General features: G+C 49.9%; 1 protein-coding gene across 2 annotated transcripts; it reads right to left on the bottom strand.

The window, feature by feature from the left end:
• Positions 1–5,352: 5,352 nt before the first annotated feature.
• On the bottom strand, positions 5,353–25,303 carry rnf7 (ring finger protein 7). 2 transcript variants are annotated; one of them, XM_072571955.1, is made up of 3 exons: positions 24,254–25,303; positions 12,445–12,492; positions 5,353–5,675 (listed from the first exon to the last, which is right to left on the bottom strand). In XM_072571955.1, exons 1-3 carry the CDS (start codon positions 24,461–24,463, stop codon positions 5,619–5,621), a joined length of 315 nt encoding a protein of 104 aa, XP_072428056.1. In that variant the 5' UTR covers positions 24,464–25,303; the 3' UTR covers positions 5,353–5,618. The 2 variants fall into 2 exon arrangements, with proteins under 2 accessions (XP_072428056.1, XP_072428055.1); XM_072571954.1 differs by having other exon boundaries at positions 24,247–24,568.
• Between the last annotated feature and the right edge of the window lie 1,791 nt (positions 25,304–27,094).

The following is a 27,094-nucleotide window of genomic DNA, read 5'->3' as shown; positions in this document are numbered from 1 at the left end:
GATGTGGGCATTGCTGACAGGCCAACATTTAATACCCCTCCCTAGCTGCCCTTGAACTGAGTGGCTTGCTTGGTCATTTCAGAGGGCAGTTGGGAGTGAACCCCATTGCTGTAGGTCTGGAGTCACATGTACGCCAGACCAGGCAAGGATGACAGTTTCCTTCCCTGAAGGATATTAGTGAACCAGATGGACTTTTCCTGACAATTGACAATGGATTCACAGTCATAACAGATTCCTAATTCCAGATTTTTAAAAAAATTGTCTTTTACAGTTGTGAACAGAAATTAATGTTTCCATTCCATGTGGAATTTGTAGATTTGCTCGTTTTGTAGAAGGTCCAGGGTCATCACTCATCATTATCAATTCACCATGTAGTTTATGCTGTCACTCTGCTGCTGGTCACGTTGCAGCTCCATCCCTGGATCCGTGTCTCTGGAATATCTAGAATGTTGCCATGGCTTTCAGGTTTGGAGGCACAGGAGGTCACTGCATGGTCACCATTTGTTTCTGGATTGCGTTGTTTGGATATTGGATGTGGAGCACAACAGCAATTTCCCAAACTTACCACCATCACGCACAGACCTATCAGACAAGCACCTTAACAAACTGCAACTCTACAGAGAACAGGCAGAGGAGCAGGACTGGCTGTGATCCCAAGCAACGTGTCTGCATACAAATGATGGGCTGAATATCCTTTGTATGTTTCAAGGGCTGGAATATCTGGTGGCTTCACACACCATTTTCTGGTATATTTCTTATTCATTTGCTTGTATTTCCAACACAAAAGTTACATTACCGTTCAACGAGGACCCATCTGGACCAAACTGAAACATGGTGCAACAAGATTGAGGTTGTACAGGATGTTGGTGAGGCCTCTGTTGGAGCACTGTGTCCAGCTCTGGTCACCCAGTTATTGGAAGGAATTTATTAAGCTGGAGAGGGTTCAGAAGAGATTTACCAGGATGTTGCTGGGTTCGGAAAGTTTGAGTTACAAAGAAAGGCTGGATAGAGTGGGACTATTTTCACTGCAGCGTAGGAGTTTGAGAGGTGATCTTATTGAGGTTTATAAAATAATGAGATATAGGTAAGGTTAATGGTAGGTGTCTTTTCCTTAGAGTGGGGGTTTCAAAATTAGGGGGCACATTTTTAAAGTGAGAGGAGAGAGACTTGAAAAAAACACGAGAGGCAAATTCTTCACACAGAGCGTGGTTTGTGTGTGGAATGAACTTCCTGTGGATGTGGATACAATTGCAAAATTTTAAAGGCATTTGGATAGATACATCAATAGGAAAGGTTTGGAGGGATATGGGCCAGGAGCAGGCAGGTGGGACTAGTTTAGTTTGGGATTATGATCAGTGTGGACAGGTTGGACCGAAGGGTCTGTTTTCTGTGCTGAATGACATAAAAGTCGTGCATCTTTCTCCAGCCATGCAGCTGGAAACAGAGGTCAAGCAATGGCATGAAGATCGGTGCTCAGACCAGAGAGTGAACATGATTGACTGTCAGAGGCTCTGGGGTTGACAAGTCAATAAGGACTTACATGTTGGAGACCATGGTCTCTAGTGACTGGATGACAGGCTTTTATAAGTAACACCAAAGAAATAGAAATTATTCACTTTCCTCAAATTGGGAAGATAGGTCCCCAAGAATATTTATCCACAATAGTTTGGAGAAAGTAAATGGAACGATGCTGCAGTTTTCAGTCTTTACCATGGAAAACAACTTCTGTAAAATATTGCACAGCACTACCAGCATCAGATACCCTGTTTCCCAAGCTAAGGAATAGCGTTTACTCCACAATTTTTATTGCAATTCTAATAACAATATTTAGCTCAGCTTTATACTTCGAAATATTCCGTGAATTTTGCCATTACATAACTAATAATGTACACCAATGACAGAAAGGGCTGGGGGAATTTATTCCCAAATCAATCTTGATGTAACTTTTAAGTTTAAACAGCTTAGTTCTGCAAAGGAAACTGCTTCCGAATTCAACAAAATTCTTACTTTCTCTACGAACCAAAAGAAGTGAAAAAATGGAAACAAAAACACTAAAGCTCCTGGAAATTCTGAAGTAAAAACACAAGATGCTAGAGATACTCAGCGGATCTGGCAACTTCTGTACAGAAAAGAAAGTTAGCTTGTTCAGTTCAATGTCCTTTTACCAGAACGCATCAAGTTTTGATGAAATGTTAACTCCCCACAGATTTTGCCCAAAAACATTTAACATTTGTATTCTTAGCTCCAGTAGCTTTCAAATGACTTATACAATAGCTGATGCTCATCTAACTATTAATGCTTAGCTGATTATTCACATATACAAGCTCATTACCTGAGAAACACAAATCAGGTGGGTGGTAATACTACATGCTGCTCCAGTGTAAAGACAACTTGAATCCTATTATCAGGCACCAGCTGCTTACTATATGTTTCTGTGAACTAATGAGGAAAATGTTTATCAGAAATACAACCTGTACACAAAAACAGTTTTATATTCCAAAGTTCCCATTTAATCAATGGAGCAAATTAAACCGTTCAACTTTTATTGATTAAAGACTACTTCAGATGGCATTAGAAAATAACGCTTTCAATCAACTTCCCTAGTTGCTAATTTCCTTGATGTGATTTGGCCATTGGCTACTGTAAGGACAAAAGTGGGATACAGTTGTATTGGAGGTAGTTCAGAGGAGGTTTACTAGATTGATTTCAGAGTTGAGGGGTTTGTCTTATGAAGAAAAATTGAGCAGTTCAGGCCTATACTGCCTGGGATTTAGAAGACTGAGGAGAAGACTGAGGACATTTTTTAGAGAGGGTGGTATGATTATGAAATAAATTGCCAGAGGAAGTGGTTGAGGCGTGTACATTAACAACATTTAAAAGGCATTTTAAATGGAGAGGAAAGGTTTAGAAGGATATGGGCCAAGTGTATGGAAATGAGGTTAGCGTTGATCGGCATGGACCAGTTTGGGCCAAAGGGCCTGTCCCTGTTCTGTAGAACTCTTTGACTCTATCTGATTGATCAGATGCTAAAGGGGATTGACAGAGACAACGTAGAGGCGATGTTTCCTCACATGGGACAACCTAAGACAAGAGGTCATGGTTTCAGGATAAAGGTTAACAGATTTAAAATAGCAACAAGGATGAATTACCTCTCTCAAAAAATTGTGAATCTGTGGAGTTTACTACCTGAGTGCAGTGGATGCTGGGACATTGAGAAAATTTAAGGAGATAGAAGGGGTTGAAAAGTTATGATTAGGTGAGATTCCCTACAGCGTGGAAACAGGCCCTTCGGCCCAACACATTCACACCGACCCTCCGAAGAGCAACCCACTCAGACCCATTCCCCTACATTTACCCTTTCACTTAACACTACGGGCAATTTAGCATGGCCAATTCACCTAACCTGCACATCTTTGGACTGTGGGAGGAAACCAGAGCACCTGGAGGAAACCCACGCAGACACAGGGAGAATGTGCAAACTTCACACAGACAGTCACCCGAGGTGGGAACTGAACCTAGGTCTCTGGCACTGTGAGGCAGCAGTGCTAACCACTGAGCCACCGGAGATCGAGAGGAAAGTGGAGTTAAGGCCAAGATGAGATCAGCCATGATGGCATCAAATCAAGAGGTTGAATGGCCTACTGCTCCCAATTATATTCTTATTCATTAGCCTAGAGAACTCAAGAAACCTCAGGAAATTTTACAGCCTTTGCCTTTTTATGAGATTGATTGCATTCGGTTAAATTTGAGAAAGCTCATGCTCCTCAGTTGCTGCTATCTGTCGCAGGTATGTTATTTGTCAACTTTTATGCATTATTTAATTACAAGTGAATGCATTCAATTTTCAGCTGATGGAACATGATGGTGAAATATGAAACAGACCCCGAACCCAAATCTGATATTTTAGCTGTAAGGGGTAAACCAACCCAATTCAGCATTTCCTAGTGAGCATTATTCAAAATGTGGTGAGAAGGAATGCAACTTGTGTGTCAGTGTTTCTGTGGCTCCCTATTTTTCTGAAACAAGTTATGGAAAGGCTTATTTCCAATCGGCAGTTATCATCTTCCAGTGTCAACGCACCTAGTTCTGTAGAAAAGGTCATAACATTTATGGCCTTCAAAGCTCAATATTATTGATCTAAGTGACTTTTAAAAACAAAACACGTGGACTCACTGTAGCACATTTACAAAGTGGCATGTTGTAAGGAGAAACAGAATTGCTACACAATCTCTCCAAGTTTGGCAATGGGGAGACAATGGCCGATGGTATTATCAATGGACTATTAATTCAGAAACCCAGATAATGTTCTGAGGACCTGGATTTGTATTGCACCACGGCAGATGGTGGAAGTTGAATTCAATAAATCTCTGAAATTAAGAGTCTAATGACGACCATAAATTGATTATCAGAAAATCCCATCTGGTGCACTAATGTCCTTTGGAAGGATGGAAAGAAACGGCCATCCTTACCTGGTCTGCCCTGCGTGTGATCGCAGACCCACAGCAATGTGGTTGACTCTTAACTGCCCTCTGGGCAATTAGGGATGGATGATAAATGCTGGACTAGCCAGCAATGCCCATATCCCTGAACATTTTGATCCTATAAATGTTGGCCGAAAGGCCTTAGGAAAAAAATTTAGGTAAAATGCCAATGATAGATGTTAAAACCAATAACGGGAATATTGTTCAAAATTATGGTCGAGTGGACGCTCAATGAAAGAGGAATATTAACACCTCGTCGGAACTGGATCCAGTCAAAAATCACACGCCAACAGGTTATAGTCCAACAGGTTTATTTGGAAACACTAGCTTTCAGAGCGTTGCTACTTCATCAGGTAGCTAGCTACCTGAAGGAGCAGGCTCCGAAAGCTTGTGGTTTCAAATAAAGTGGATTACAACCTAGTGTCATGTGATTGTTGATTTTGTTCACCCAGTCCAACATGGGCACCTCCACATCATGGTTCCAGGAGAAGGTGCCATCTGTCTTTCAAACAAATCCTTTTCTCTCTTTATTATTAATTAACTGCACGGCAGGAAAGTTGAAATTATTCCATTGGCAACACAACATAGGAAAATTCATAGTAAACCCAAACTTTTACTCTGTCTGAAAGAGGCAAGGACACATGTCCACATCTGTTAATAAGGCAAGGTTGGAAATACACAACAGAACTTTATTTTTTAACAACAATTTTAAAAATGAATCATGGCTCAATTCAGTTTGAAAACAATTGGAAGAGGTGAGACACACTTTTAAAGAAAATGTATTTTATTCAGTACCAAATCAAATACACAAATGTTTTTGTAGGAAAAATTCACAATTAATGAAATAAAGAAACAAAAAGGCAAAGAAATGTTTATTTCTCTCCAGATTTTAATAAATATATACAAGTTTACAATGGTATACGATTCAATTAAATTAGTACAGGCTGATCACCTTTATCTAAAAAGGCTGAGGCCACTCTTATGGTGCTCACTTCAGAAGGACAGCAAACAGGAGTCCACCGAATCAGACACATCAACACCCACAGAGACGCAAGTAAAAGAATACTCCACATTTTCATTTGCCTATTCTCTGTACCACCCAGTCCTGCTGGCAAAGTGGACAGCGGTTGTTCTGTTTCACCCACAGTGACATACAGCAGTTATGGAAGGAGTGGTTGCATTCTCCCCAAACCACTAGAAAATACAAACAAAAACAAAATGGAGTCAATGCTACCAAACATTTTTTTAATATCGTGTCACTCTAAATAGCTGAACAAGAATGTTCCCTTGCATAAATAATCACACAGAAATAAATAAAATCCTTTTAGTCCAAACACATATAGTTGATTGATATTATTCTCCATAGAGTCATACAACATGGAAACAGACCCTTCGGTCCAACTCGTCCGTGCCAACCAGATAGCCAAAACTGATCCAGTCCCATTTGACAGCACCTGACCCTTATCCCTCCAAACCCTTCCTATTGATATACCCATCCAAATGCCTTTTAAATGCTATAATTGTACCAGCCTCCACCACTTCCTCTGGCAGCTCATTCCATTCACGCACCACCCTCGGCGTGAAAAACGTTGCCCCTTAGGTCCCTCTCACTTTAAAACAATGCAGTCTAGTTTTGAACTCACCAAACTTGGGGAAAAGAGCTTGGCTGTTCACCTTATCCATGTCCCTAATTATTTTATAAATCACTATAAATTCACCCCTCAGCCTCCAATGCTGCAGGGAAAACAACCCCAGCCCATTCAGCTTCTGCCTAAACTCTCTAATCCTGCAACATCCTTCGTAAATCCTTTCTGAACACTTTCAAGTTTAACAACATCTTTCCTATAGCAGAGACCAGAACTGTCCACAGTATTCTAAAAGTGGCCGAACCAATGTCCTGTACAGCCACAACATGACCTCCCAACTCAATTCCTCAACATACTCATCAATGAAGACAAATGTACCTCACACCTTCTTCACTATCCTATCTACATGAGACTCCACTTTCAAGGAGCTATGAACCTGCACTCCAAGGTCTCTTTGTTCAGCAACACTCCCTAGGATCTTACCATTAAGTGTATAAGTCCTGCCCTGTTTTGCCTTTCCAAAATGGAGCACCTCACATTTATCTAAATTAAACTCCATCGGCCACTCCTCAGCCCACTGGTTCAACTGATCAAGGTCCCATTATACTCTGAGATAACCTTGATCACTGTCCACTACACCACCTATTTTGGTGTCATCTGCAAACTTACTAACCATATGTTCACATCCAAATCATTTATATAAATGACAAAAAGCAGTGGACCCAGCACCGACCCTTGCAGCACAATGCTGCTCACAGGCCTCCAGTCTATGCAACCCTCGACCACCCTCTGTCTCCTACCTTCTAGCCAATTTTGCATCCAATTGGCTAGCTCCCTCTGGATTCCATATGATCTAACCTTGTTAACCTGTTTACATGTGGAACATGTAATAGGGTTTTCAAACTTGCTTTGGGTTGAAGACCACTTTTTAAAAATTAACTGTAAAATAAAACATACTGGTAAAGAGCTCTCAGATAAAACATGCACTCACAAGTGTCAGTAAGATTGCTGTACCTGCTTCTTACTGCAGAGTTTGGTGTGACTACAACAGAAGCTTACGTCCAGCATGGGGAAGGGAGGAACCCATGTCTCGGAGTTTGGAGAGAGAGCACACGAAAGAAACTGCTGTATAGAAGGAGCAGTGGGGGAAAGACAGAGCAGGAGAGCCCCTCTCCAGCCACTGCTTACTCATTTACCCCTGACCTTGGTTCCTGGACCATTGCCCACTTGTGGACTGGCATTGTGTTGTGGACCCCCTGCAAAGTATCCACCTTCCCCAGCTTGAGAGCCACTGCATTGTAGTACATACACATCATACAATAATAATTACTGACACTTCTGATACTGGGATAGACATAAGGTTGCCATAGGAACAACTTCATCTACCACAGTACTGTCCTATGTAGTATTACCCTATATTTGGGTAAAGCTTGTCATTTATTTTACTTGATTAGTTTGCAATAATTTTGCCCCCTGCTGTTAATTCTTTAGCACGGGCATCATTAAATTTGCACAGTTTGACATAGGAAATGTGGAAATATTGGAGGCTCTGTCAGACTGAAAAACAGTCAAATGCCCTGGCCTGGATGAATTGCATCCCAGGATGCTGTGGGAGGAAACTGCAAAGGCTCCAAACACAAGTTTTTAATTCCTCTCTGGCCATAGGGGACATGCTAGAGGGTTGGAGGATGCCTCATGTGGTTTTTTTAAGAGGGCTGGTAGAGATGAACTGAGAGAGTTTCAGGTCAGTGGTAGGGAAACTATTAGGGACACAATCATGACACAGAGTATGAACAAGGAGGTAATGTTGGAGTTGTACAGAGCATTGGTTAGGCCACAGCTGGAGTACTATGTGCAGTTTTGATCACTTCACTACAGCCATGATGTGATAGCACAAAAGGGTGCACACGGGAGGTTCACCAGGAAGTTACCTGGGATGGAGAAATTGAGCTATAAGGAGAGACTAGATAGGATTGTATTGTTTTGTTTAGAGCAGAGAAGATTGAGGGGGACATGATTTAGGTGTGCAAGGGGTATGGATCGGGTGAATGGAGAGCAGTGTTCCCCTTGGTTGAGGGGTCAATCACAAGAAAGCATAGTTTTAGGGTAAGGGGCAGGAGATTCAGAGGGGATTTGGGGAAAAAAACTTTTTCAGCAGGTGGTGGGAATCTGGAATGCACTGCCTGGGAAGGTAGTGGAGGGTAGAAACCACACAACCTTTAAAAGATATTTGGATGAGCACTTCAAATATCACAACATTCAAGGATATGGGGCAAGTGCAGAAAATTGGGCTGAGCGCACTTTTAGTGGCAGTTATGTCAGTGCAGACTCGAATGGCCAAAGTGCCTTTTCTGTACTGTACAAATCTACGAATCATGTTGCTGTGGAGAATAGTGCAGAAAAGGAGGTGAGGACTGCAGATGCTGGAGATCAGAGTCGAGAGTGTGGTGCTGCAAAAGTACAGCAGGTCAAGCAGCATCCAAAGAGCAGGAGAATCAACGTTTTGGGCAAAAGCCCTTCATTTCTGATGAAGGGCTTTTGCCCGAAATATCGATTTTCCTGTTGCTTGAAAGATGCAGAAAAGCCCACTGTAAAGATTGGATCATATGTTTTCCTAAAATATCAGGGAGAATTTGGTGTGGGGGCAGGAAAGAGAACAGCTACATGCAGCAAGAGGTCCAAATTCACGAGGAGTTAAACCAAAGTTGGCAGAATTATCTAGCTTTAGCTAACCCGGTGTTGTGTGATTTTGAACTTTGTCCACCCCAGTCTAACACCAGCACCTCCACATCATAGCTTTAGCTAGAGGGAGGAATCTGTAAAACAGATCACACCTTGAAAGACTATTCTGGAATTAGACATATCCAGACTGGGAAAGGAAACGTTTGGAAGCAACTCTCAGGAGCTTAGAATAATTTTGGACCAATCCTGGGAGAACTGCCTGTCTACTTAAGTGACATAACAAAATTACTATTGGGCTTCACAGCCACTAAAACTTCTGTTCTGAAGTTGAAAGTACAAGTTGTCTTTTTGTTGCAGCAAACATCTCAACATGTCTCTATTCTGGCTGTAACGTTTTGATTCGGTAAATATTCTATTTCCTCAGACCATCTACAGTTACCATTCAGAGTCTTGTTAAGATTCAGTTATGCAAAGTGTTGCTTTTCTATGTAAATTTCTTTGCAAGTATGTCCAGACAAAAGCTTTGATAACTTTTGCTGGTTTTCCTCAAAAGAAACCAACAACGCAGAACAAAGATATGGCAAACAATTCAGCGAAAGTTCCCCATCAGCTGAAAGTAAGTGATCTGGGTGTCTAATCACTGTAGCTTCTGCCAAAATCTTGTAATGTCACCTTGTCTAAGTAACTTAAATTGAAAAGTGTGGTACTGGAAAAGCGCAGGAGGCCAGGCAGCATCTGAGGAGCAGGAGAATCGATGATTCGGGCATAAGCCCTTCTTTAGGAATGAGGCTGGTGTGCCAAGTGGGCTGAGATAAAAGGTGGGGGGGGGGGGGGGGGGGGGGGAGTTTGGGGGGGGGGGGGGGGGGGAGTTTGGGGGAGGGGCGCTGGGATTACGATAGGTGGACGGAGGTGAGGGTGAGAGTGATAGGCCGGAGGGGGGTGGGGCGAAGAGGTCAGGAAGAAGATTGCAGGTCAAGTGGGCGGTGCTGACTCCAGGGGTTGGGACTGAGATAAGGTGGGGGGAGGGGAAATGAGGAAGCTGGAGAAATCTACATTCATCCCGCGTGGTTGGAGGGTTCCTAGGTGGAAGATGAGGCGCTTTTCCTCCAGGCATCGTGTGGTCAGGGTCTGGCGATGGAGGAGGCCAAGGACCTGCATGTCCTTGGCGGAGTGGGAGGGGGAGTTAAAGTGTTCAGCCACGGGGCAGTTGGGTTGGTTGGTGCAGGTATCCCAGAGGTGTTCCCTGAAACGTTCTGCAAGTAGGCGGCCTGTCTCCCCAAGGTAGAGGAGACCACATCGGGTGCAGCGGATACAGTAAATGATGTGTGTGGAGGTGCAGGTGAATTTGTGACGGATATGGAAGGATCCATTGGGGCCTTGGAGGAAGGTGTGGGTGCAAGTTTTGCACTTCTTGCGGTTGCAGGGGAAGGTGCCGGGAGTGGAGGTTGAGCTAGTGGGGGGTGTGGACCTGACGAGGGAGTCGCAGAGGGAGTGGTCTCTCCAGAACACTGATAGGGGTGGGGAGGGAAACATATCCTTGGTGGTGGGGTCTGTTTGGAGGTGGCGGAAATGACGGAGGATGATACACTGTATCCGGAGGTTGGTGGGGTGGTAGGTGAGGACCAGTGGGGTTCTATCCTGGTGCCGATTGGAGGGACGGGGTTCAAGGGCGTAGGTGTAGGAAGTGGAGGAGATGCGGTGGAGAGTATCGTCGACCACATCGGAGGGGAAATTGCGGTCTTTGAAGAAGGGGTCCATTTGGGCTGTTTGGTATTGGAATTGGTCCTCCTGGGAGCAGATGCGGCAGAGGCGAAGGAATTGGGAATATGGGATGGTGTTTTTACAGGGGGCAGGGTGGGAGGAGGTGTAATCTAGGTAGCTGTGGGAATCGGTCGGTTTGTAGTAAATATCGACTCAACACACCTCCCACTCCGCCAATGACATGCAGGTCCTTGGCCTCCTCCATCATCAGACCCTGGCCACATGATGCCTGGAGGAAGAGCGCCTCATCTTCCGCCTAGGAACCCTCCAACCACATGGGGTGAACGTAGATTTCTCCAGCTTCCTCATTTCCCCTCCCCCCACCTTCTCTCAGTCCCAACCCCCGGATTCAGCACCGCCCTCTTGACCTGCAATCTTCTTCCCGACCTCTCCGCCCCCACCCCCTCTCCGGCCTAACACTCTCACCCTCACCTCCTTCCACCTATCGTAATCCCAGCACCCCTCCCCCAAATTCCACACCCCCCACCACCTTTTATCTCAGCCCGCTTGGCACACCAGCCTCATTCCTGAAGAAGGGCTTATGCCCGAAACGTCGATTCTCCTGCTCCTCGGATGCTGCCTGGCCTGCTACGCTTTTCCAGCGCCACACTTTTCAACTCTGGTCTCCAGCATCTGCAGTCCTCACTTTCTCCTAAGTAACTTAAAATCCTTGCATCATTTATGAGGATGCTTTAGCTAACACTTTGCACCTCAGCTCGTCAGCTATACTCGTAGAGGTGTACAGCATGGAAACTGACCCTTCACTTCAACTCGTTCATGCTGACCGGATATCCTCATCTAATCTAGTCCCATTTACCAGCATTTGGCCCATATCCCTCTAAACCTTCCCTATTCATATACCCATCCAGATGCCTTTTAAATGTTGTAATTGTACCAGCCTCCACCACTTCCTCTGGCAGCTCATTCCATATACATACCACCCTCTTCATGAAAATGTTGCCCCTTAGGTCCCTTTCATATCTTTCCCCTCTCACCCTAAACCTCTAGTTCTGCATTCCCCTGCCCCAGAGAAGAGACTTTGTCTATTTACCCCATCCATGCCCCTCATAATTTTGTAAACCTCTATAAGATCATGCCCTAGCCTCTGACGCTCCAGGGAAAACAGCCACAGTCTATTCAGCCTTGTAAATCTTTTCTGAACTCTTTCAAGTTCCACAATTTATTTTGCATACACTTTTCTTTCTCTTGCAAACCTATCTGCCTTTGAGATGCTCCTTAAAATCTAAATCATGGACTAATCTTTTGATTAAATGCACTAACATCTTTATCTATAGCTGAGTTTATGTCGATAAAGGTGCTGGATAAACGCTAGTTGCTGCTGCTTCCCAGCTTCATCCAACTTCGGTAAACAATTGCTTCATGTTTCAAGCTCAGACAGATTTCGATGAGGTGACTTTGATATTAATGAGAAGCCCTCATTGCTGAAAAAAGACATATTGGCAGGAAATGACTAATGCGGTTGATGGAGAATGAGACAAGACAGCACTGTTGGATCTTTCAGAAGCACTGACTCACCCCCTCCTGATAAAGAACTTGTGCGACTGCAGAATCCGGTTGAAGACAGGCTTGCTGTGCACCTATGGAGACAGCAAGCGGTGCTATCGCTCTGCTTGGCTCATACTACACTGGCAGAGCAGCTGTTGTGATCTTTCAGAGGAGGTGCTTTTCACATCAACTGCTCTACATTTGGGCTTTGTTATCATTTTGAACTTGGAGTTAAAGACATGCTAAGGGCGTAACTCACTTTTTTCTGGTGGACCTGTACATGCAAAAACCAAAGGATTTCTAGCCTTCTGTGGGACATATGAAGTCTATTTTGATTTTAATAAAAACTCAAGTCACAGATTTGCAAAACAATAAACAGGAAACTGAAATGGACAGAATACAACAGGGTAACTGTGAGTAAAACTTACCAACACAGTCTTCTTGTTTATTTTCAGCTTGGCACCGAAGGCAGGCATCTAAACAAAGGAAAAGAAATCATTTTGACAATGCTGCAGAAGTTATGGATCTGAAAACCAGTTCGACGTTGCTTAGTGAAATTCTACAACTTTGGCATTTCTTTTGCAGAAATGTGGGGAGGCACCACATTACCCCATTCACAGTGGGGAGGCTTCATGATTTGATTTAGTCACAAAGAAGACTTTTTATTTAACTCTTTCATGGGATGTGGGCCACTTCAAATTGCCCTTGAGCAGAGTGGCTCACTAGGCTATTTCAGAACTCATTTAAGAGCCACATTGCCTTGTGTCTGGAATCAGACATTAGCCAGGCTGGGTTTGGACAGTAGATATCCTTCCCTCAAAGACTTTAGTGACAGCTGAGTTATCATGACATTTCAGCGTTTAGTTCCAGGATTTTTTTAAATTGGTGGAATTCCAATTCCAATAGCAACTGTGATGGGATTTGAACTCGTGTCTCCAAAGCAATGGCCTGGGCCTCTGGATTAGCAGTTCAGTGACATTACCATGACATCACCAACTTCCCTGACACATTGTCATATCGGACAGATCAGTCAATGACAATGGTAACACTGGGCTTGAAATATTAACTCTTTCTCTCTCCATAGATACTGCCAGACCTGCTTAGTTTCTCTAGCAGTTCCTGTTTTTATTTCACCTCCCGACATTGTGCTTTTGTTTTGCTAACACAGAACACAGAACATTCCAGTGCCGTACAGGCCCTTCAGCCCTCGATGTTGCGTTGACCCGCGGAACCAATCTGAATCCCATCTAACCGACACGATTCCATTCTCACCTATCCAATGACCATTTAAATGCCTTTAAAGTTGGCGAGTCTACTACTGTTGCAGACAGGGCGTTCCATGCCCCTACTATTCTCTTAGTCACAAAACTACCTCTGACAACTGACCTATACCTATCACCCCTCAATTTAAAGCTATGTCCCCTCATGCTAGCCATCGCCATCCGAGGAAAAGGGCTCTCACTGTCCAACCCATCTAACCCTCTGATTATCTTCTATGTCTCTATTAAGTCGCCTCTCAACCTTCTTCTCTCTAACAAAAACAGCCTCAGGTTCCTCAGCCTTTCCTTGTAAGACCTTCCCTCCATACCAGACAGCATCCTAGTAAATCTCCTCTGAATCCTTTCCAAAGCTTCCACATCCTTCCTATAATGTGGTGACAAGAACTGTTTGCAATATTCCAAAGGTGGCCACACCAGTGTTTTGTACAGCTGCAGCATGATCTCATGCTTCAGAATCTCAATCCATCTACCCATAAAAGCTAACACACCGTATGCCTTCTTTTTTTGTAAATGTATTTTTCTTCACAAAAATACAAAGTTATTAAAAATACAACCAATAACAAACACCAGTATAATAAAGAGGAAAAAACTCCACAAATTACAATACAACTACTGTCTACTAACTACTAACCTACCCTATAATACAAAACAAACCCTAACACTGTGCAAAGCAACACCAGTAAATAAATAATAGATCAAAATAAAAATAAAAGCAACAAAAAACCACCCCCAAAAAAACACAGGATACAGAACAGCTATGTTCGGTGCAAAGCTCTCAAACAAAAAAAATGGGAACATTGTATTTTAACTCAGAAGTTGCCCCTCAACAAACCTAACCGCCCTGGTTAAACAAACGTTCTAGTTAAGATAGCCGGCAAATCTGTATCTAAGTAACTCAAATAGGGCTGCCATGTCTTATAAAAATGGTCTGTTGTGCGGTGTACCACGTTTGTAAAAAAAATCCAAAGGAATGTATTCCATAATTAATTTCCACCATCTCAGCCAGCCTGGCAGGTTCTCAGATAGCCAGTTCATCAGAATATTCTTCCGTGCACAGTATGCAAGAATAGTAAGTAGTTTCTTCCCATGCTCATCTAAAGATGGTAAATTTGGTAGACCCAAGAGGAGAGATATCGGGTCTACTTTTGACTTCAGTCCTCAATACCCTCCCTCTCTCTCCTGCCACAGCGCTCCAATAAACACAAAGCCTGTGGCATGTCCAGAAGCAATGGGTAAGATTACCTACACTTATTTTACATTTGGGGCACACTGAAGATGCCCCTTTTTTAAACTTTGCTTTGCAGGCAAAGCATTCCATACCCTTTCTACTCTCTGAGTAAAGAAACTACCTCTGACATCTGTCTTATACCTATCGCCCCTCACTTTAAAGTTGCGTCCCCTCGTGTTTGCCGTTCCCATACTTGGAAAAAGGCTCTCCCTGTCCACCCTATCTAACCCTCTGATTATCTTGTATGACTCTATTAAGTCACCTCTCAACCTTATCTCTAATGAGAACAGCCTCGAGGCCCTCAGCCTTTCCTCGTAAGACATTCCTTCCATACCAGGCAACATTCTAGTAAATGTCCTCTGCACCCTTTACAAAGCTTCCACATCCTACTTATAATGCGGTGACCAGAACTGTACACAATACTCCAAGTGTGGCCGTACCAGAGCTTTGTACAGCTGCAGCATAACCTCCTGGTTCCGGAACTCAATCCCTCTATTAATAAAGGGCAAAACACTGTATGCCTTCTTAACAACCCTGTCAACCTGGGTGGCAATTTTCAGGGATCTGTGTACATGTACACCGAGATCTCTCTGCTCATCTGCGCTCCCAAGAATTCTACCAACAGCCCGGTACTTTGCATTCCGATTACTCCGGCCAAAGTGTATCACCTCACACTTATCCACATTAAACTCCATTTGCCACCTCTCAGCCCAGCTCTGCATCCTATCTATGTCTCTCTGCAACCTACTACATCCTTCGTCACTATCCACAACTCCACCGACCTTAGTGTTGTCTGCAAATTTACTAACCCACCCTTCTAAGCCGTCATCCAGATCATTTATAAAAATGACGAACAGCATTGGACCCAACACCGACCCTTGCGGTACGCCACTAGTAACTGGACATCAAGATGAACACATTCCATCAACTACAACCCTCTGTTTTCTTTCAGCAAGCCAATGACTGATCCAAACTGCTATGTCTCCCACAATCCCATTCCTCCGCGTTTTGTATAATAGCCTACTGTGGGGAACCTTATCGAAGGAGCCAGGTAGTGTAGGAGTCTAATGCAAAATACAAAGGATTTGGTAATGGTGGAGCAACAAAGGATGTAAATTAAGGCGTAAAATGGAGCAAATGGATTCTCCTTACGAAGTGCAAAGTAAACAAGACACGGCTGTAGGGGCTGGGGAGAGAATGTAAGCAAAATGGAGAACAGATGTAATATGGTCAGTTTCTGAAGTTGCAAAATTCCATGTTGAGACTTCAAGACTATAAGTGGACTGAGCGGAAAATGAGACGTTGGTGTGCTTCACTGGAACATTGCAGCAAGCTCAAGAAGAAATGTTAGCATGACGGCAAGGTGATTTATTGAAATGGTAAGCAGCTGGGGAGGTTGGAGTCATTCCTACAGACCGTTCTGTAAAATGGCCAGCTAGTCTGTGTTTGGCCTTAGCAATGTAAGGATAACTGTATCGTGAGCAGCAAATGCAATAGGCTAGATTGAAAGTACAAGTAAAAAGCTGCTTCACCTGAAAGATGTGTTTCGGTTCTTGGACAGTGAGGAGGGAGGAGGTAAACAGGCAAGTGTCAGACCTTCTGCGGTTGTGTGGGAAGGTGCTGTATCGGGGTAAGGAAGTGTGAGGAGGGGGAGGGGGTCAAGTTGGGTGTCATGGTTCCTGACAGGGGAGGAGTGAAGATGATGTGTTTAGTGGTGACGTCCTGCCAGAGGAGGCCGAAGGTATTCCTTTAGTGGCAGAGTTTTAGTGGAGTGGAAAATGAAGACAAGGTACATCCTATAGTTGGTCTAGGAGGTAGGAGAGCTGAGGCAACAATCTGCAAGACGGATCAGAGACAGCTGTCAACCATACTGTGGAGGTGGGGGAAGAAATGTTCAGTTGAGGAAAAAGTAGGTATGTTGGAAGATCCCCAGTGGCATCAGTGGAACAGATGTGACTGAGATGCAGAAACTGGGAGAATGGAATTCTTGCAGGAAGCAGGGTATGAGGAGGGTGCAAACAAGGTAACTGTGGGACCCCATGGCTTTGTGACGGATGTTGGTGGACAGCCTAACCTCAGTAATGAAAACAGAGAAGTTGAAGGAGGGAAGGAAAGAGTCAGAGATGGACCACATGAAGGTGAGAGAAGGATGGAAATTGGAAGCAAAGATGCTGGATGCTTCCAATTTTGGATGACAGCAGAAAAACATCAAAAAAGAGATGTGGGTGGGGTCACAGTAAGACTAGAACAAAGGATGCTCCACAGAGCCCAGAAGAGATAGATATGACTGGGACCCATGTAGGTACCCCCAGCCACGTGTTTGTCCCTGTGAAGAAGGGTTTTGGTGGGTAGACTTCATAGGGTGAAGTGCCAGGCAGAGATCAGAATGCCAGCTGTTAACCACACCACCGTTATCGGCAGGTTTGATGACAAGAATGGGCTGGGATCTGAGGGAATGCAGTGCAGCAGGTTCAGAGGGAGACAGCTTAGACTGTGTGAGGAGAGCAGAAAAAGGAAAGATGAAACATCGGGAGTTCTCAGCGAAAATATCCAGGTCAAAGATGAGAAGGACTCCAGATGGAATGAGAGCATTAGGGATAAGACCATAAGACATAGGAGTGGAAGTAAGGCCATTCGGCCCATCGAGTCCACTCCGCCATTCAATCATGGCTGATGCGCATTTCAGCTCCACTTGCCAGCGTTCTCCCCGCATTTCAGCTCCACTTGTCAGCGTTCTCCCCGCATTTCAGCTCCACTTGCCAGCGTTCTCCCCGTAGCCCTTAATTCCTCTAGACAACAAGAACCTATCAATCTCGGCCTTGAAGACATTTAGCGTCCCGGCTTCCACTGCACTCCGTGGCAATGAATTCCACAGGCCCACCACTCTCTGGCTGAAGAAATGTCTCCGCATTTCCGTTCTGAAATGACCCCCTCTAATTCTAAGGCTGTGTCCACGGGTCCTAGTCTCCTCGCCTAACAGAAACAATTTTCTAGCATCCACCTTTTCAAAGCCATGTATTATTTTGTACGTCTCTATTAGATCTCCCCTTAATCTTCTAAACTCCAACGAATACAATCCCAGTATCCTCAGCCGTTCCTCATATGCTAGACCTGTCATTCCAGGGATCATCCGTGTGAATCTCCGCTGGACACGTTCCAGTGCCAGTATGTCCTTCCTGAGGTGTGGGGACCAAAACTGGACACAGTACTCCAAAGGGGGCCTAACCAGAGCTTTATAAAGTCTTAGTAGTACATCTCTGCTTTTATATTCCAACCTTCTTGAGATAAGAGACAACATTGCATTCGCTTTCTTAATCACAGACTCAACCTGCATGTTTACCTTTAGAGAATCCTCGACTAGCACTCCCAGATCCCTTTGTGCTTTGGCTTTATTAAGTTTCTCACCATTTAGAAAGTAGTCCATTCCTATATTCTTTTTGCCAAAGTGCAAGACCTCGCACTTGCTCACGTTAAATTCCATCAGCCATTTCCTGGACCACTCTCCCAACCTGTCTAGATCCTTCTGTAGCCTCCCCACTTCCTCAGTACTACCTGCCTGTCTACCTAACTTTGTATCATCGGCAAACTTTGCTAGAATGCCCCCGGTTCCCTCATCCAAATCATTAATATATAATGCGAACAGCTGTGGCCCCAGCACCGAACCCTGCGGGACACCGCTCGTCACCGGCTGCCATTCTGAAAAAGAACCTTTTATCCCAACTCTCTGCCTTCTGTTAGATAGCCAATCCTCAATCCATCCCAGCAGTTCACCTCGAACACCATGGGCCCTCACCTTGCTCAGCAGTCTCCCGTGACCTTATCAAAGGCCTTTTGAAAGTCCAGATAGACCACATCCACTGGGTTCCCCTGGTCTAACCTACTTGTGTGTGTGTGTGTGTGTGTGTGTGTGTGTGTGTGTGTGCGTGTGAGGGTCTGTGTGTGCATGGGGGGGGTGAGGGATTGCGTTTGTGGGGGGTGTGTGAGGGATTGTGTGTGGGATTGTGTGTGGGGGGGTGAGGGATTGGGTGTGAGGGACTGGGTGTGTGAGGGGGGTGAGGGACTGGGTGTGTGAGGGGGGTGAGGGATTGGGTGTGAGGGACTGTGTGTGTGAGAGGGGTGAGGGACTGTGTGTGTGGGGGGGGTGAGGGACTGTGTGTAGGACTGAGGGACTGTGTGTGTGGGGGGTTGAAGGGGTGCGTGGGGGGGAGGCACTGCGCGCGCGTGGGGGGGAGGCACTGCGCGCGTGGGGGGGAGGCACTGCGCGCGCGTGGGGGGGAGGCACTGCGCGCGCGTGGGGGGGAGGCACTGCGCGCGCGTGGGGGGGAGGCACTGCGCGCGCGTGGGGGGGAGGCACTGCGCGCGCGTGGGGGGGAGGCACTGCGCGCGCGTGGGGGGGAGGCACTGCGCGCGCGTGGGGGGGAGGCACTGCGCGCGCGTGGGGGGGAGGCACTGCGCGCGCGTGGGGGGGAGGCACTGCGCGCGCGTGGGGGGGAGGCACTGTGTGCGCGTGGGGGGGGAGAGTCTGTGTGTGTGGGGGGGTGAGAGTCTGTATGTGGGGGGGACGAGGGCTTCTATGTGGGGGGGACGAGGGCTTCTGTGTGTGGGAGGTGAGGGTCTGTGTGGGGGTGAGGGTCGGTGTGCGTGTGGGGGGTGAGGGTCTGTGTGTGTGTGGGGGTGAGGGTCTATGTGTGTGTGGGGGTGAGGGTCTATGTGTGTGTGGGGGGGTGAGGGTGTGTGAGTGGAGGGGTGATGGTCTGTGTGTGGGGGGGTGAGGGTATGTGTGTGTGTGGGGGGGTGAGGATCTGTGTGTGGTAGGCTGAGGGTCTGTGTATGCGTCGGTGGGGTGTGGGTGTGCGTGTGGGGGGGTGAGGGACTGTGTGTGTGGGGTGGGGGAAGGTGTGTGTGTGTGGGGGGTGTGAGGGTCTGTGTATGTGTGCGGGGGGGGATGAGGGTCTGTGTGTGGAGGATGAGGGTCTGTGTGTGGAGGATGAGGGTCTGTGTGTGTGTGGGGGGGGGGAAGGTGTGTGTGTGTGGGGGGGGGAAGGTGTGTGTGTGTGTGGGGAGTGAGGGTCTGTGTATGTGTGCGGGGGGGGATGAGGGTCTGTGTGTGGAGGATGAGAGTCTGTGTGTGTGTGGGGGGGGAAGGTGTGTGTGTGTGTGTGGGGGGGGAAGGTGTGTGTGTGTGTGGGGTGGGGGAAGGTGTGTGTGTGGGGGGATGAGGGTCTGTGTGTGTGTGGGGGGTGAGGGTGTGCGTGTGGGGGGGTGAGGGTCTGTGTGTGCAGGGGTGAGGGACTGTGTGCGCGTGGGGGGGGTAAGGGACTGTGTGTGTGGGGGGGGGTGAAGGTGTGTGTGTGCGGGGGGGATGAGGGTCTGTGTATGTGTGCGGGGGAAAGGTGTGTGCGCGTGGAGGTGAGAGTTTGTGTGTGGGGGAGGGTCTGTGTGTGTGTGGGTGAGGGTCGCTGTGTGTGGGGGGTGAGGGTCGGTGCGTGTGGGGGGGAGGTGAGAGTTTGTGTGTGTGTGGGGGGGTGTGCATCTGTGTGTGTGTGGGGTGAAGGTCTGTGTGTGGGGGGGGTGAGGGACTGTGAGGGCGTGGTGGGGGTGAGGGTCTGTGTGTGTGGAGGGGGTGAGGGTCTGTGTGTGGGGGGGGATGAGGGTCTGTGTGTGGGGGGGGTGAAGGTGTGTGTGTGGGGGGGGATGAGGGTCTGTGTGTGTGTGGGGGTGAGGGTCTATGTGTGTGTGGGGGGGTGAGGGTCTATGTGTGTGTGGGGGGTGAGGATCTGTGTGTGCAGGGGTGAGGGACTGTGTGCGCGTGGGGGGGGTAAGGGACTGAGTGTGTGGAGGAGTGAGGGACTGTGTGTGTGTGGGGGGGGTAAGGGACTGAGTGTGTGGAGGGGTGAGGGACTGTGTGTGTGTGGGGGGGTGAAGGTGTGTGTGTGTGGGGGGGGGTGAAGGTGTGTGTGTGGGGGGGGGTGAAGGTGTGTGTGTGTGGGGGGTGTGAGGGTCTGTGTATGTGTGCGGGGGGGGATGAGGGTCTGTGTGTGGATGATGAGGGTCTGTGTATGTGTGCGGGGGAAAGGTGTGTGCGCGTGGAGGTGAGAGTTTGTGTGTGTAGGGGGTGAGTGTCTGTGTGTGGGGGAGGGTCTGTGTGTGTGTGGGTGAGGGTCGCTGTGTGTGGGGGGTGAGGGTCGGTGCGTGTGGGGGGGAGGTGAGAGTTTGTGTGTGTGTGGGGGGGTGTGCATCTGTGTGTGTGTGGGGTGAAGGTCTGTGTGTGCGGGGGGTGAGGGACTGTGAGGGCGTGGTGGGAGTGAGGGTCTGTGTGTGTGGAGGGGGTGAGGGTCTGTGTGTGGGGGGGGTGAAGGTGTGTGTGTGGGGGGGGATGAGGGTCTGTGTGTGGGGGGGGTGAAGGTGTGTGTGTGGGGGGGGTGAAGGTGTGTGTGTGGGGGGGGTGAGGGTCTGTGTGTGGGGGGGGTGAGGGTGTGTGTGTGGGGGTGAGGGTCTGTGTGCGTAGGGGGTGAGGGTCTGTGAGGGCGTGGTGGGGGTGAGGGTCTGTGTGTGGGGGGGGTGAGGGTCTGTGTGTGTTTGGGGGGAGTGAGGGATTGGGTGTGTGTGGGGGGGTGTTAGGGTCTGTGTGTGGGGGGGTGTTAGGGTCTGTGTGCGTGGGGGGGTGTTAGGGTCTGTGTGTGTGGGGGGGGATGAGGGACTGTGTGTGTGGGGGGGGATGAGGGACTGTGTGTGTGGGGGGGATGAGGGACTGTGTGTGGGGGGGTGAGGGTCTGTGTGTGGGGGGGTGAGGGTCTGTGAGTGGGATGGTGAGGGTCTGTGTGTGTGGGGGGGTGAGGGTCTGTGTGTGGGGGTGTTAGGGTCTGTGTGTGTGGGGGGGATGAGGGACTGTGTGTGGGGGGGTGTTAGGGTCTGTGTGTGTGGGGGTGTTAGGGTCTGTGTGTGTGGGGGGGATGAGGGACTGTGTGTGTGGGGGGGTGAGGGTCTGTGTGTGTGGGGGGGTGAGGGTCGGTGTGTGGGGTGGGTGAGGGTGAGGGTCTGTGTGTGGGGGGTGGTGAGGGACTGTGTGCGCTTGGGGGGGGTGAGGGTCTGTATGTTTGTGGGGGGTGGCGAGGGTGTGTGTGGGTGGGTGAGGGTCTGCGTGGGGGGGGGTGAGTCTGTGTGGGGGGGGTGAGGGTGTGTGTGTGGGGGGTGTGTGTTTGTGTGTGTGGGGGGGTGTCTGTGTGTGTGTGTCTGTGGGGGGGGGTGTGTCTGTGTGGGGGCGTGTGTGTCTGTGTGGGGGTGTGTGTCTGTGTGTGTGCGTCTGTGGGGGGTGTGTGTGTGTCTGTGTGGGGGTGTGTGTGTGTCTGTGTGGGGGTGTGTGTGTGTCTGTGAGGGTGGTGTGTGTCTGTGTGGGGGGGTGTGTGTGTGTCTGTGTGGGGGGTGTGTGTGTGTCTGTGTGGGGGGTGTGTGTGTGTGTCTGTGTGGGGGTGTGTGTGTGTCTGTGTGGGGGTGTGTGTGTGTCTGTGTGGGGGTGTGTGTGTGTCTGTGTGGGGGTGTGTGTGTGTGTGTGTGTCTGTGTGGGGGGGGGTGTGTGTGTGTGTCTGTGTGGGGGGGGTGTGTGTCTGTGTGGGGGGGGTGTGTGTGTCTGTGTGGGGTGTGTGTTTGTGTGTCTGTGTGGGGGGGGTGTGTGTCTGTGTGGGTGTGTGTGTGTGTCTGTGAGGGGGGTGTGTGTCTGTGTGGGTGTGTGTGTGTGTGTCTGTGAGGGGAGTGTGTGTCTGTGTGGGGGGGTGTGTGTGGGTGTGTCTGTGTGGGGGGTTGAGTCTGTGTCTGTGTGGGGTGTCTGTGTGGGGGGGTGAGTCTGTGTCTGTGTGGGGTGTCTGTGTGGGGGGGGTGTGTGTCTGTGTGGGGGGGTGTGTGTCTGTGTGGGGGGGGTGTGTGTGTGTGGCTGTGTGGGGGGTGTGTGTGTGTCTGTGTGGGGGGTGTGTTTGTGTCTGTGTGGGGGGGGGTGTCTGTGTGTGGGGGTGTGTGTCTGTGTGGGGGGGGTGTCTGTGTGGGGGGGGGTGTCTGTGTGGGTGTGTGTGTGGGGGGGGGTGAGTCTGTGTCTGTGTGTGGGGGGGGGTGTGTCTGTGTGGGGGGGGGTGGGGTGTGTGTATGTGTCTGTGTGGGTGTGTGTGTGGGGGGTGTGTGTGAGGGGGGTGAGTCTGTGTGTGTGGGGGTGAGTCTGTGTCTGTGTGTGGGGGGGAGTGTGTGTGGGTGTGTGTCTGTGTGGGGGGGGTGAGTCTGTGTCTGTGTGTGGGGGGTGTGTGTCTGTGTGGGGGGGGTGGGGTGTGTGTGTGTCTGTGTGGGTGTGTGTGTGGGGGGTGTGTGTGGGGGGGGTGAGTCTGTGTGTGTGGGGGTGGGGGTGAGTCTGTGTCTGTGTGTGTGTGTGTGGGGGGGGTGTGTGTGGGAGGGTGTGTGTCTGTGAGGGGGGGTGGGGGTGAGTCTGTGTCTGTGTGTGGGGGGGTGTCTGTGTGGGGGTGTGTGTGTGGGGTGTCTGTGTGTGGGGGGGTGGGGGTGAGTCTGTGTCTGTGTGTGGGGGGGGTGAGTCTGTGTGGGGGGTGTGTGTGTGTCTGTGTGGGGGTGTGTGTGTGTGTCTGTGTGGGGAGGGGTGTGTGTGTCTGTGTGTGGGGGGTGAGTCTGTGTCTGTGTGTGGGGGGGGGTGAGTCTGTGTGGGGGGTGTGTGTGTGTCTGTGTGGGGGGGTGTGTGTGTGTCTGTGTGGGGGGGGTGTGTGTGTGTCTGTGTGTGGGGGGTGAGTCTGTGTCTGTGTGGGGGGGTGTGTGTGTGTCTGTGTGGGGGGGGTGTGTGTGTGTCTGTGTGGGGGGGGTGTGTCTGTGTGGGGTGTGTGTGTGTCTGTGTGGGGGTGTGTGTGTGTGTCTGTGTGGGGGGGTGTGTGTGTGTGTCTGTGTGGGGGTGTGTGTGTGTGTGTCTGTGTGGGGGTGTGTGTGTGTGTCTGTGTGGGGGTGTGTGTGTGTGTCTGTGTGGGGGGGGTGTGTGTGTCTGTGTGTGGGGGGTGAGTCTGTGTCTGTGTGTGGGGGGGGGTGAGTCTGTGTGGGGGTGTGTGTGTGTGTCTGTGTGGGGGGGGGTGTGTGTGTGTCTGTGTGTGGGGGGTGAGTCTGTGTCTGTGTGGGGGGGTGTGTGTGTGTCTGTGTGGGGGGGTGTGTGTGTGTCTGTGTGGGGGGGTGTGTGTGTGTCTGTGTGGGGGGGGTGTGTGTGTGTCTGTGTGTGGGGGGTGAGTCTGTGTCTGTGTGTGGGGGGGGGTGAGTCTGTGTGGGGGTGTGTGTGTGTGTGTCTGTGTGGGGGGGGTGTGTGTGTGTCTGTGTGTGGGGGGTGAGTCTGTGTCTGTGTGGGGGGGTGTGTGTGTCTGTGTGGGGGGTGTGTGTCTGTGTGGGGGGTGTGTGTCTGTGTGGGGGGGTGTGTGTGTGTGTGTCTGTGTGGGGGGGTGTGTGTGTGTGTCTGTGTGGGGGTGTGTGTGTGTGTGTCTGTGTGGGTGTGTGTCTGTGTGGGGGTGTGTGTGTGTGTCTGTGTGGGGGGGGTGTGTGTGTCTGTGTGGGGGTGTGTGTGTGTGTCTGTGTGGGGGGGGTGTGTGTGTCTGTGTGGGGGTGTGTGTGTGTGTCTGTGTGTGGGGGGTGTGTGTGTGTGGGGGTGTCTGTGTGGGGGGGGGTGAGTCAGTGTGCCCCCACCCCCTGGGGCAGTCTCTTACCCATCACCTGGACCCTGCAGATGGCGCAGGTGTCACACTCCACATCCCAGCTCCACATCGCCACCGCGTTCCACTTCTTCAGGGTGAACATCTTGTCCCCGGACCGGCCCCCGCCGCCTCCTCCTCCCGCTCCCGCTCCCGCCGCCACATTGTGAACCACCGAGGAATCTTCCAGATCATCGTCCGCCATCACTGCCCCTGCACCAGCTCCTCCCATCCGCTAGGGGCGCGGCAAACCCTCCTCCATCCGCTAGGGGCGCGGCAAACCCTCCTCCATCCGCTAGGGGCGCCGCAAACCCCCCTCCATCCACTCGGGGCGCGGCAAACCCTCCTCCCATCCGCTAGGGGCGCGGCAAATCCTCCTCCATCCACTCGGGGCGCGGCAAACCCTCCTCCATCCGCTAGGGGCGCGGCAAACCCTCCTCCATCCGCTAGGGGCGCGGCAAACCCTCCTCCCATCCGCTAGGGGCGCGGCAAACCCTCCTCCATCCACTCGGGGCGCGGCAAACCCTCCTCCATCCGCTAGGGGTGCGGCAAACCCTCCTCCATCCGCTAGGGGTGCGGCAAACCCTCCTCCATCCGCTAGGGGCGCGGCAAACCCTCCTCCCATCCGCTAGGGGCGCGGCAAACCCTCCTCCATCCACTCGGGGCGCGGCAAACCCTCCTCCCATCCACTAGGGGCGCGGCAAACCCTCCTCCCATCCGCTAGGGGCGCGGCAAACCCTCCTCCCATCTACTCGGGGCGCGGCAAACCCTCCTCCCATCCGCTAGGGGCGCGGCAAACCCTCCTCCCATCCGCTAGGGGCGCCGCAAACCCTCCTCCATCCGCTAGTGGCGCGGCAAACCCTCCTCCCATCCGTTCGGGACCCGGCAAACCCTCCTCCTATCCACTAGGGGCGCCGCAAACCCCCCTCCATCCGCTAGGGGCGCGGCAAACCCTCCTCCATCCACTCGGGGCGCCGCAAACCCTCCTCCATCCGCTAGTGGCGCGGCAAACCCTCCTCCCATCCGTTCGGGACCCGGCAAACCCTCCTCCTATCCACTAGGGGCGCGGCAAACACCTCCCCCCCTCCATCCGCTAGGGGCGCGGCAAACCCTCCTGCCATCCGCTGGGGGCGCGGCAAACACTCCTCCCATCCGCAAGGGGAACTGCAACTCTTCTTCCCGACTGCTGGGGTACAGCAACTTCTCCTCCCAGCCACTAGGGGAGCGACAATTCCACCTCCCGACCGCTTAGGAGCTGCAAACCCTCCTCCCAACCGTCCGCTGGGGGAGCTGCAACTCCTCCTCCCAGCCAGCGGGGGCGACGCAAGTCCTTCTCCTGACTACGTTAGGCACCGCAATTCCTCCTCCTCAACGCTAGGGGGCCGAACAAATACTCCTCCCAATCGCGATGAGGCACCGCAATCCTCCTCCACACCGCTAGGGGGTACCGCAACCCACCGTGGAAGTGTGTTACAGAGTCCAAAATGGAAAGAAAGAGATACTTAGGACTCAATAAATGTAGGTGTAGGGGATGAAGATCAATCAATGACCACAGCTCCTATTTATGTAGCACCTTTAATATAATAAAATCATGTTCAAAATTATTGAATAGTCAAGAAAAAGATAAGGCAGTCCATGTGCACAGGATTGGACCGCGTGCCAAAGAAATTAATCCGAATGTTCCCCGATTGGAAACCATGAATGAACCTGGAGATCCACTCCCTACTGAAAAGTCCAGGTCTGAGGTGTTCAGGTTGGGTGACCCTGACCTATACAGGAAATCCACGATCTTCGGAAAGCCACTGAGTATGCAAGGAAACAATACCAGACTAGAGCCTCAGAAGAACAAAATGAGCCTATGTTAACTGTGGCAAGGCTTACACGATATAACGGACTACAAAACAAACTCAACCAGAATCACTGACAGCAGTGCATCCCTCCCCAAGGAGCTCAGTGTGTACTGTGCTCGTTTTGAACACAAAGAAATGATGTCACCTGCCCCAACAGCCTCAGGTGTACCTGTACCCACAGCCACTGCTGCATGGGTCAAATTGGCCTTCCTGATGGTGAACCCATGCAAAACAACCAGTTTGGGTCGTATCTGCATGGACCAGCTGGAAGGAGTATTCACAGACATCTTTAGATTAGATTAGATTACTTACAGTGTGGAAACAGGCCCTTCAGCCCAACAAGTCCACACCGCCCCGCCGAAGCGTAACCCACCCCTACCCCTTACCTAACACTACGGGCAATTTAGCATAGCCAATTCACCTGACCTGCACATTTTTGGACTGTGGGAGGAAACCGGAGCACCCGGAGGAAACCCACGCAGACACAGGGAGAACGTGCAAACTCCACACAGTCAGTCGCCTGAGGCGGGAATTGAACCCATGTCTCCGGCGCTGTGAGGCAGCAGTGCTAACCACTGTGCCACTGTGCCACCCAAATCTCGCCTTACTGCGATCTGAAGTCCCTACCTGCTTTAAGAAGACCACCAGTGTCCCGGTGCCAAACAAAAATCAGGCAGCATGCCTCAATGACTCCTACCTGTTACCTCTGACTTTCGTAATTATGAAGTGCTTTGAGAGGTTAGTCATGGCTCAAATCAACTCCAGCCTCTGAGGTGATCTTGGTCCCCTACAATTTGTCTACCCATGCAACAGGTCCACAACAGATGCTATCTCCCTGACCCTATACTCATCCCTGGAAGATCTGGATAACAGGGACACCTATGTCAGAATCCCACTTACTGACTTTAGCTCCGCCTTCAACATCATAATTTGAACAAAACTCATCTCCATTCTCCAAAACCTAGGTCTCTGCTTCCCCCCACTCCTCGGCTTCCTGACCCATAGTTCACAAT

This window comes from Chiloscyllium punctatum, chromosome 6 (genome assembly GCF_047496795.1).
Source record: "Chiloscyllium punctatum isolate Juve2018m chromosome 6, sChiPun1.3, whole genome shotgun sequence".
Classification (NCBI taxonomy): domain Eukaryota; kingdom Metazoa; phylum Chordata; class Chondrichthyes; order Orectolobiformes; family Hemiscylliidae; genus Chiloscyllium; species Chiloscyllium punctatum.
The sequence above is the reverse complement of the archived record's forward strand: the minus strand, read 5'-3'. Positions and strand labels throughout refer to the sequence as shown.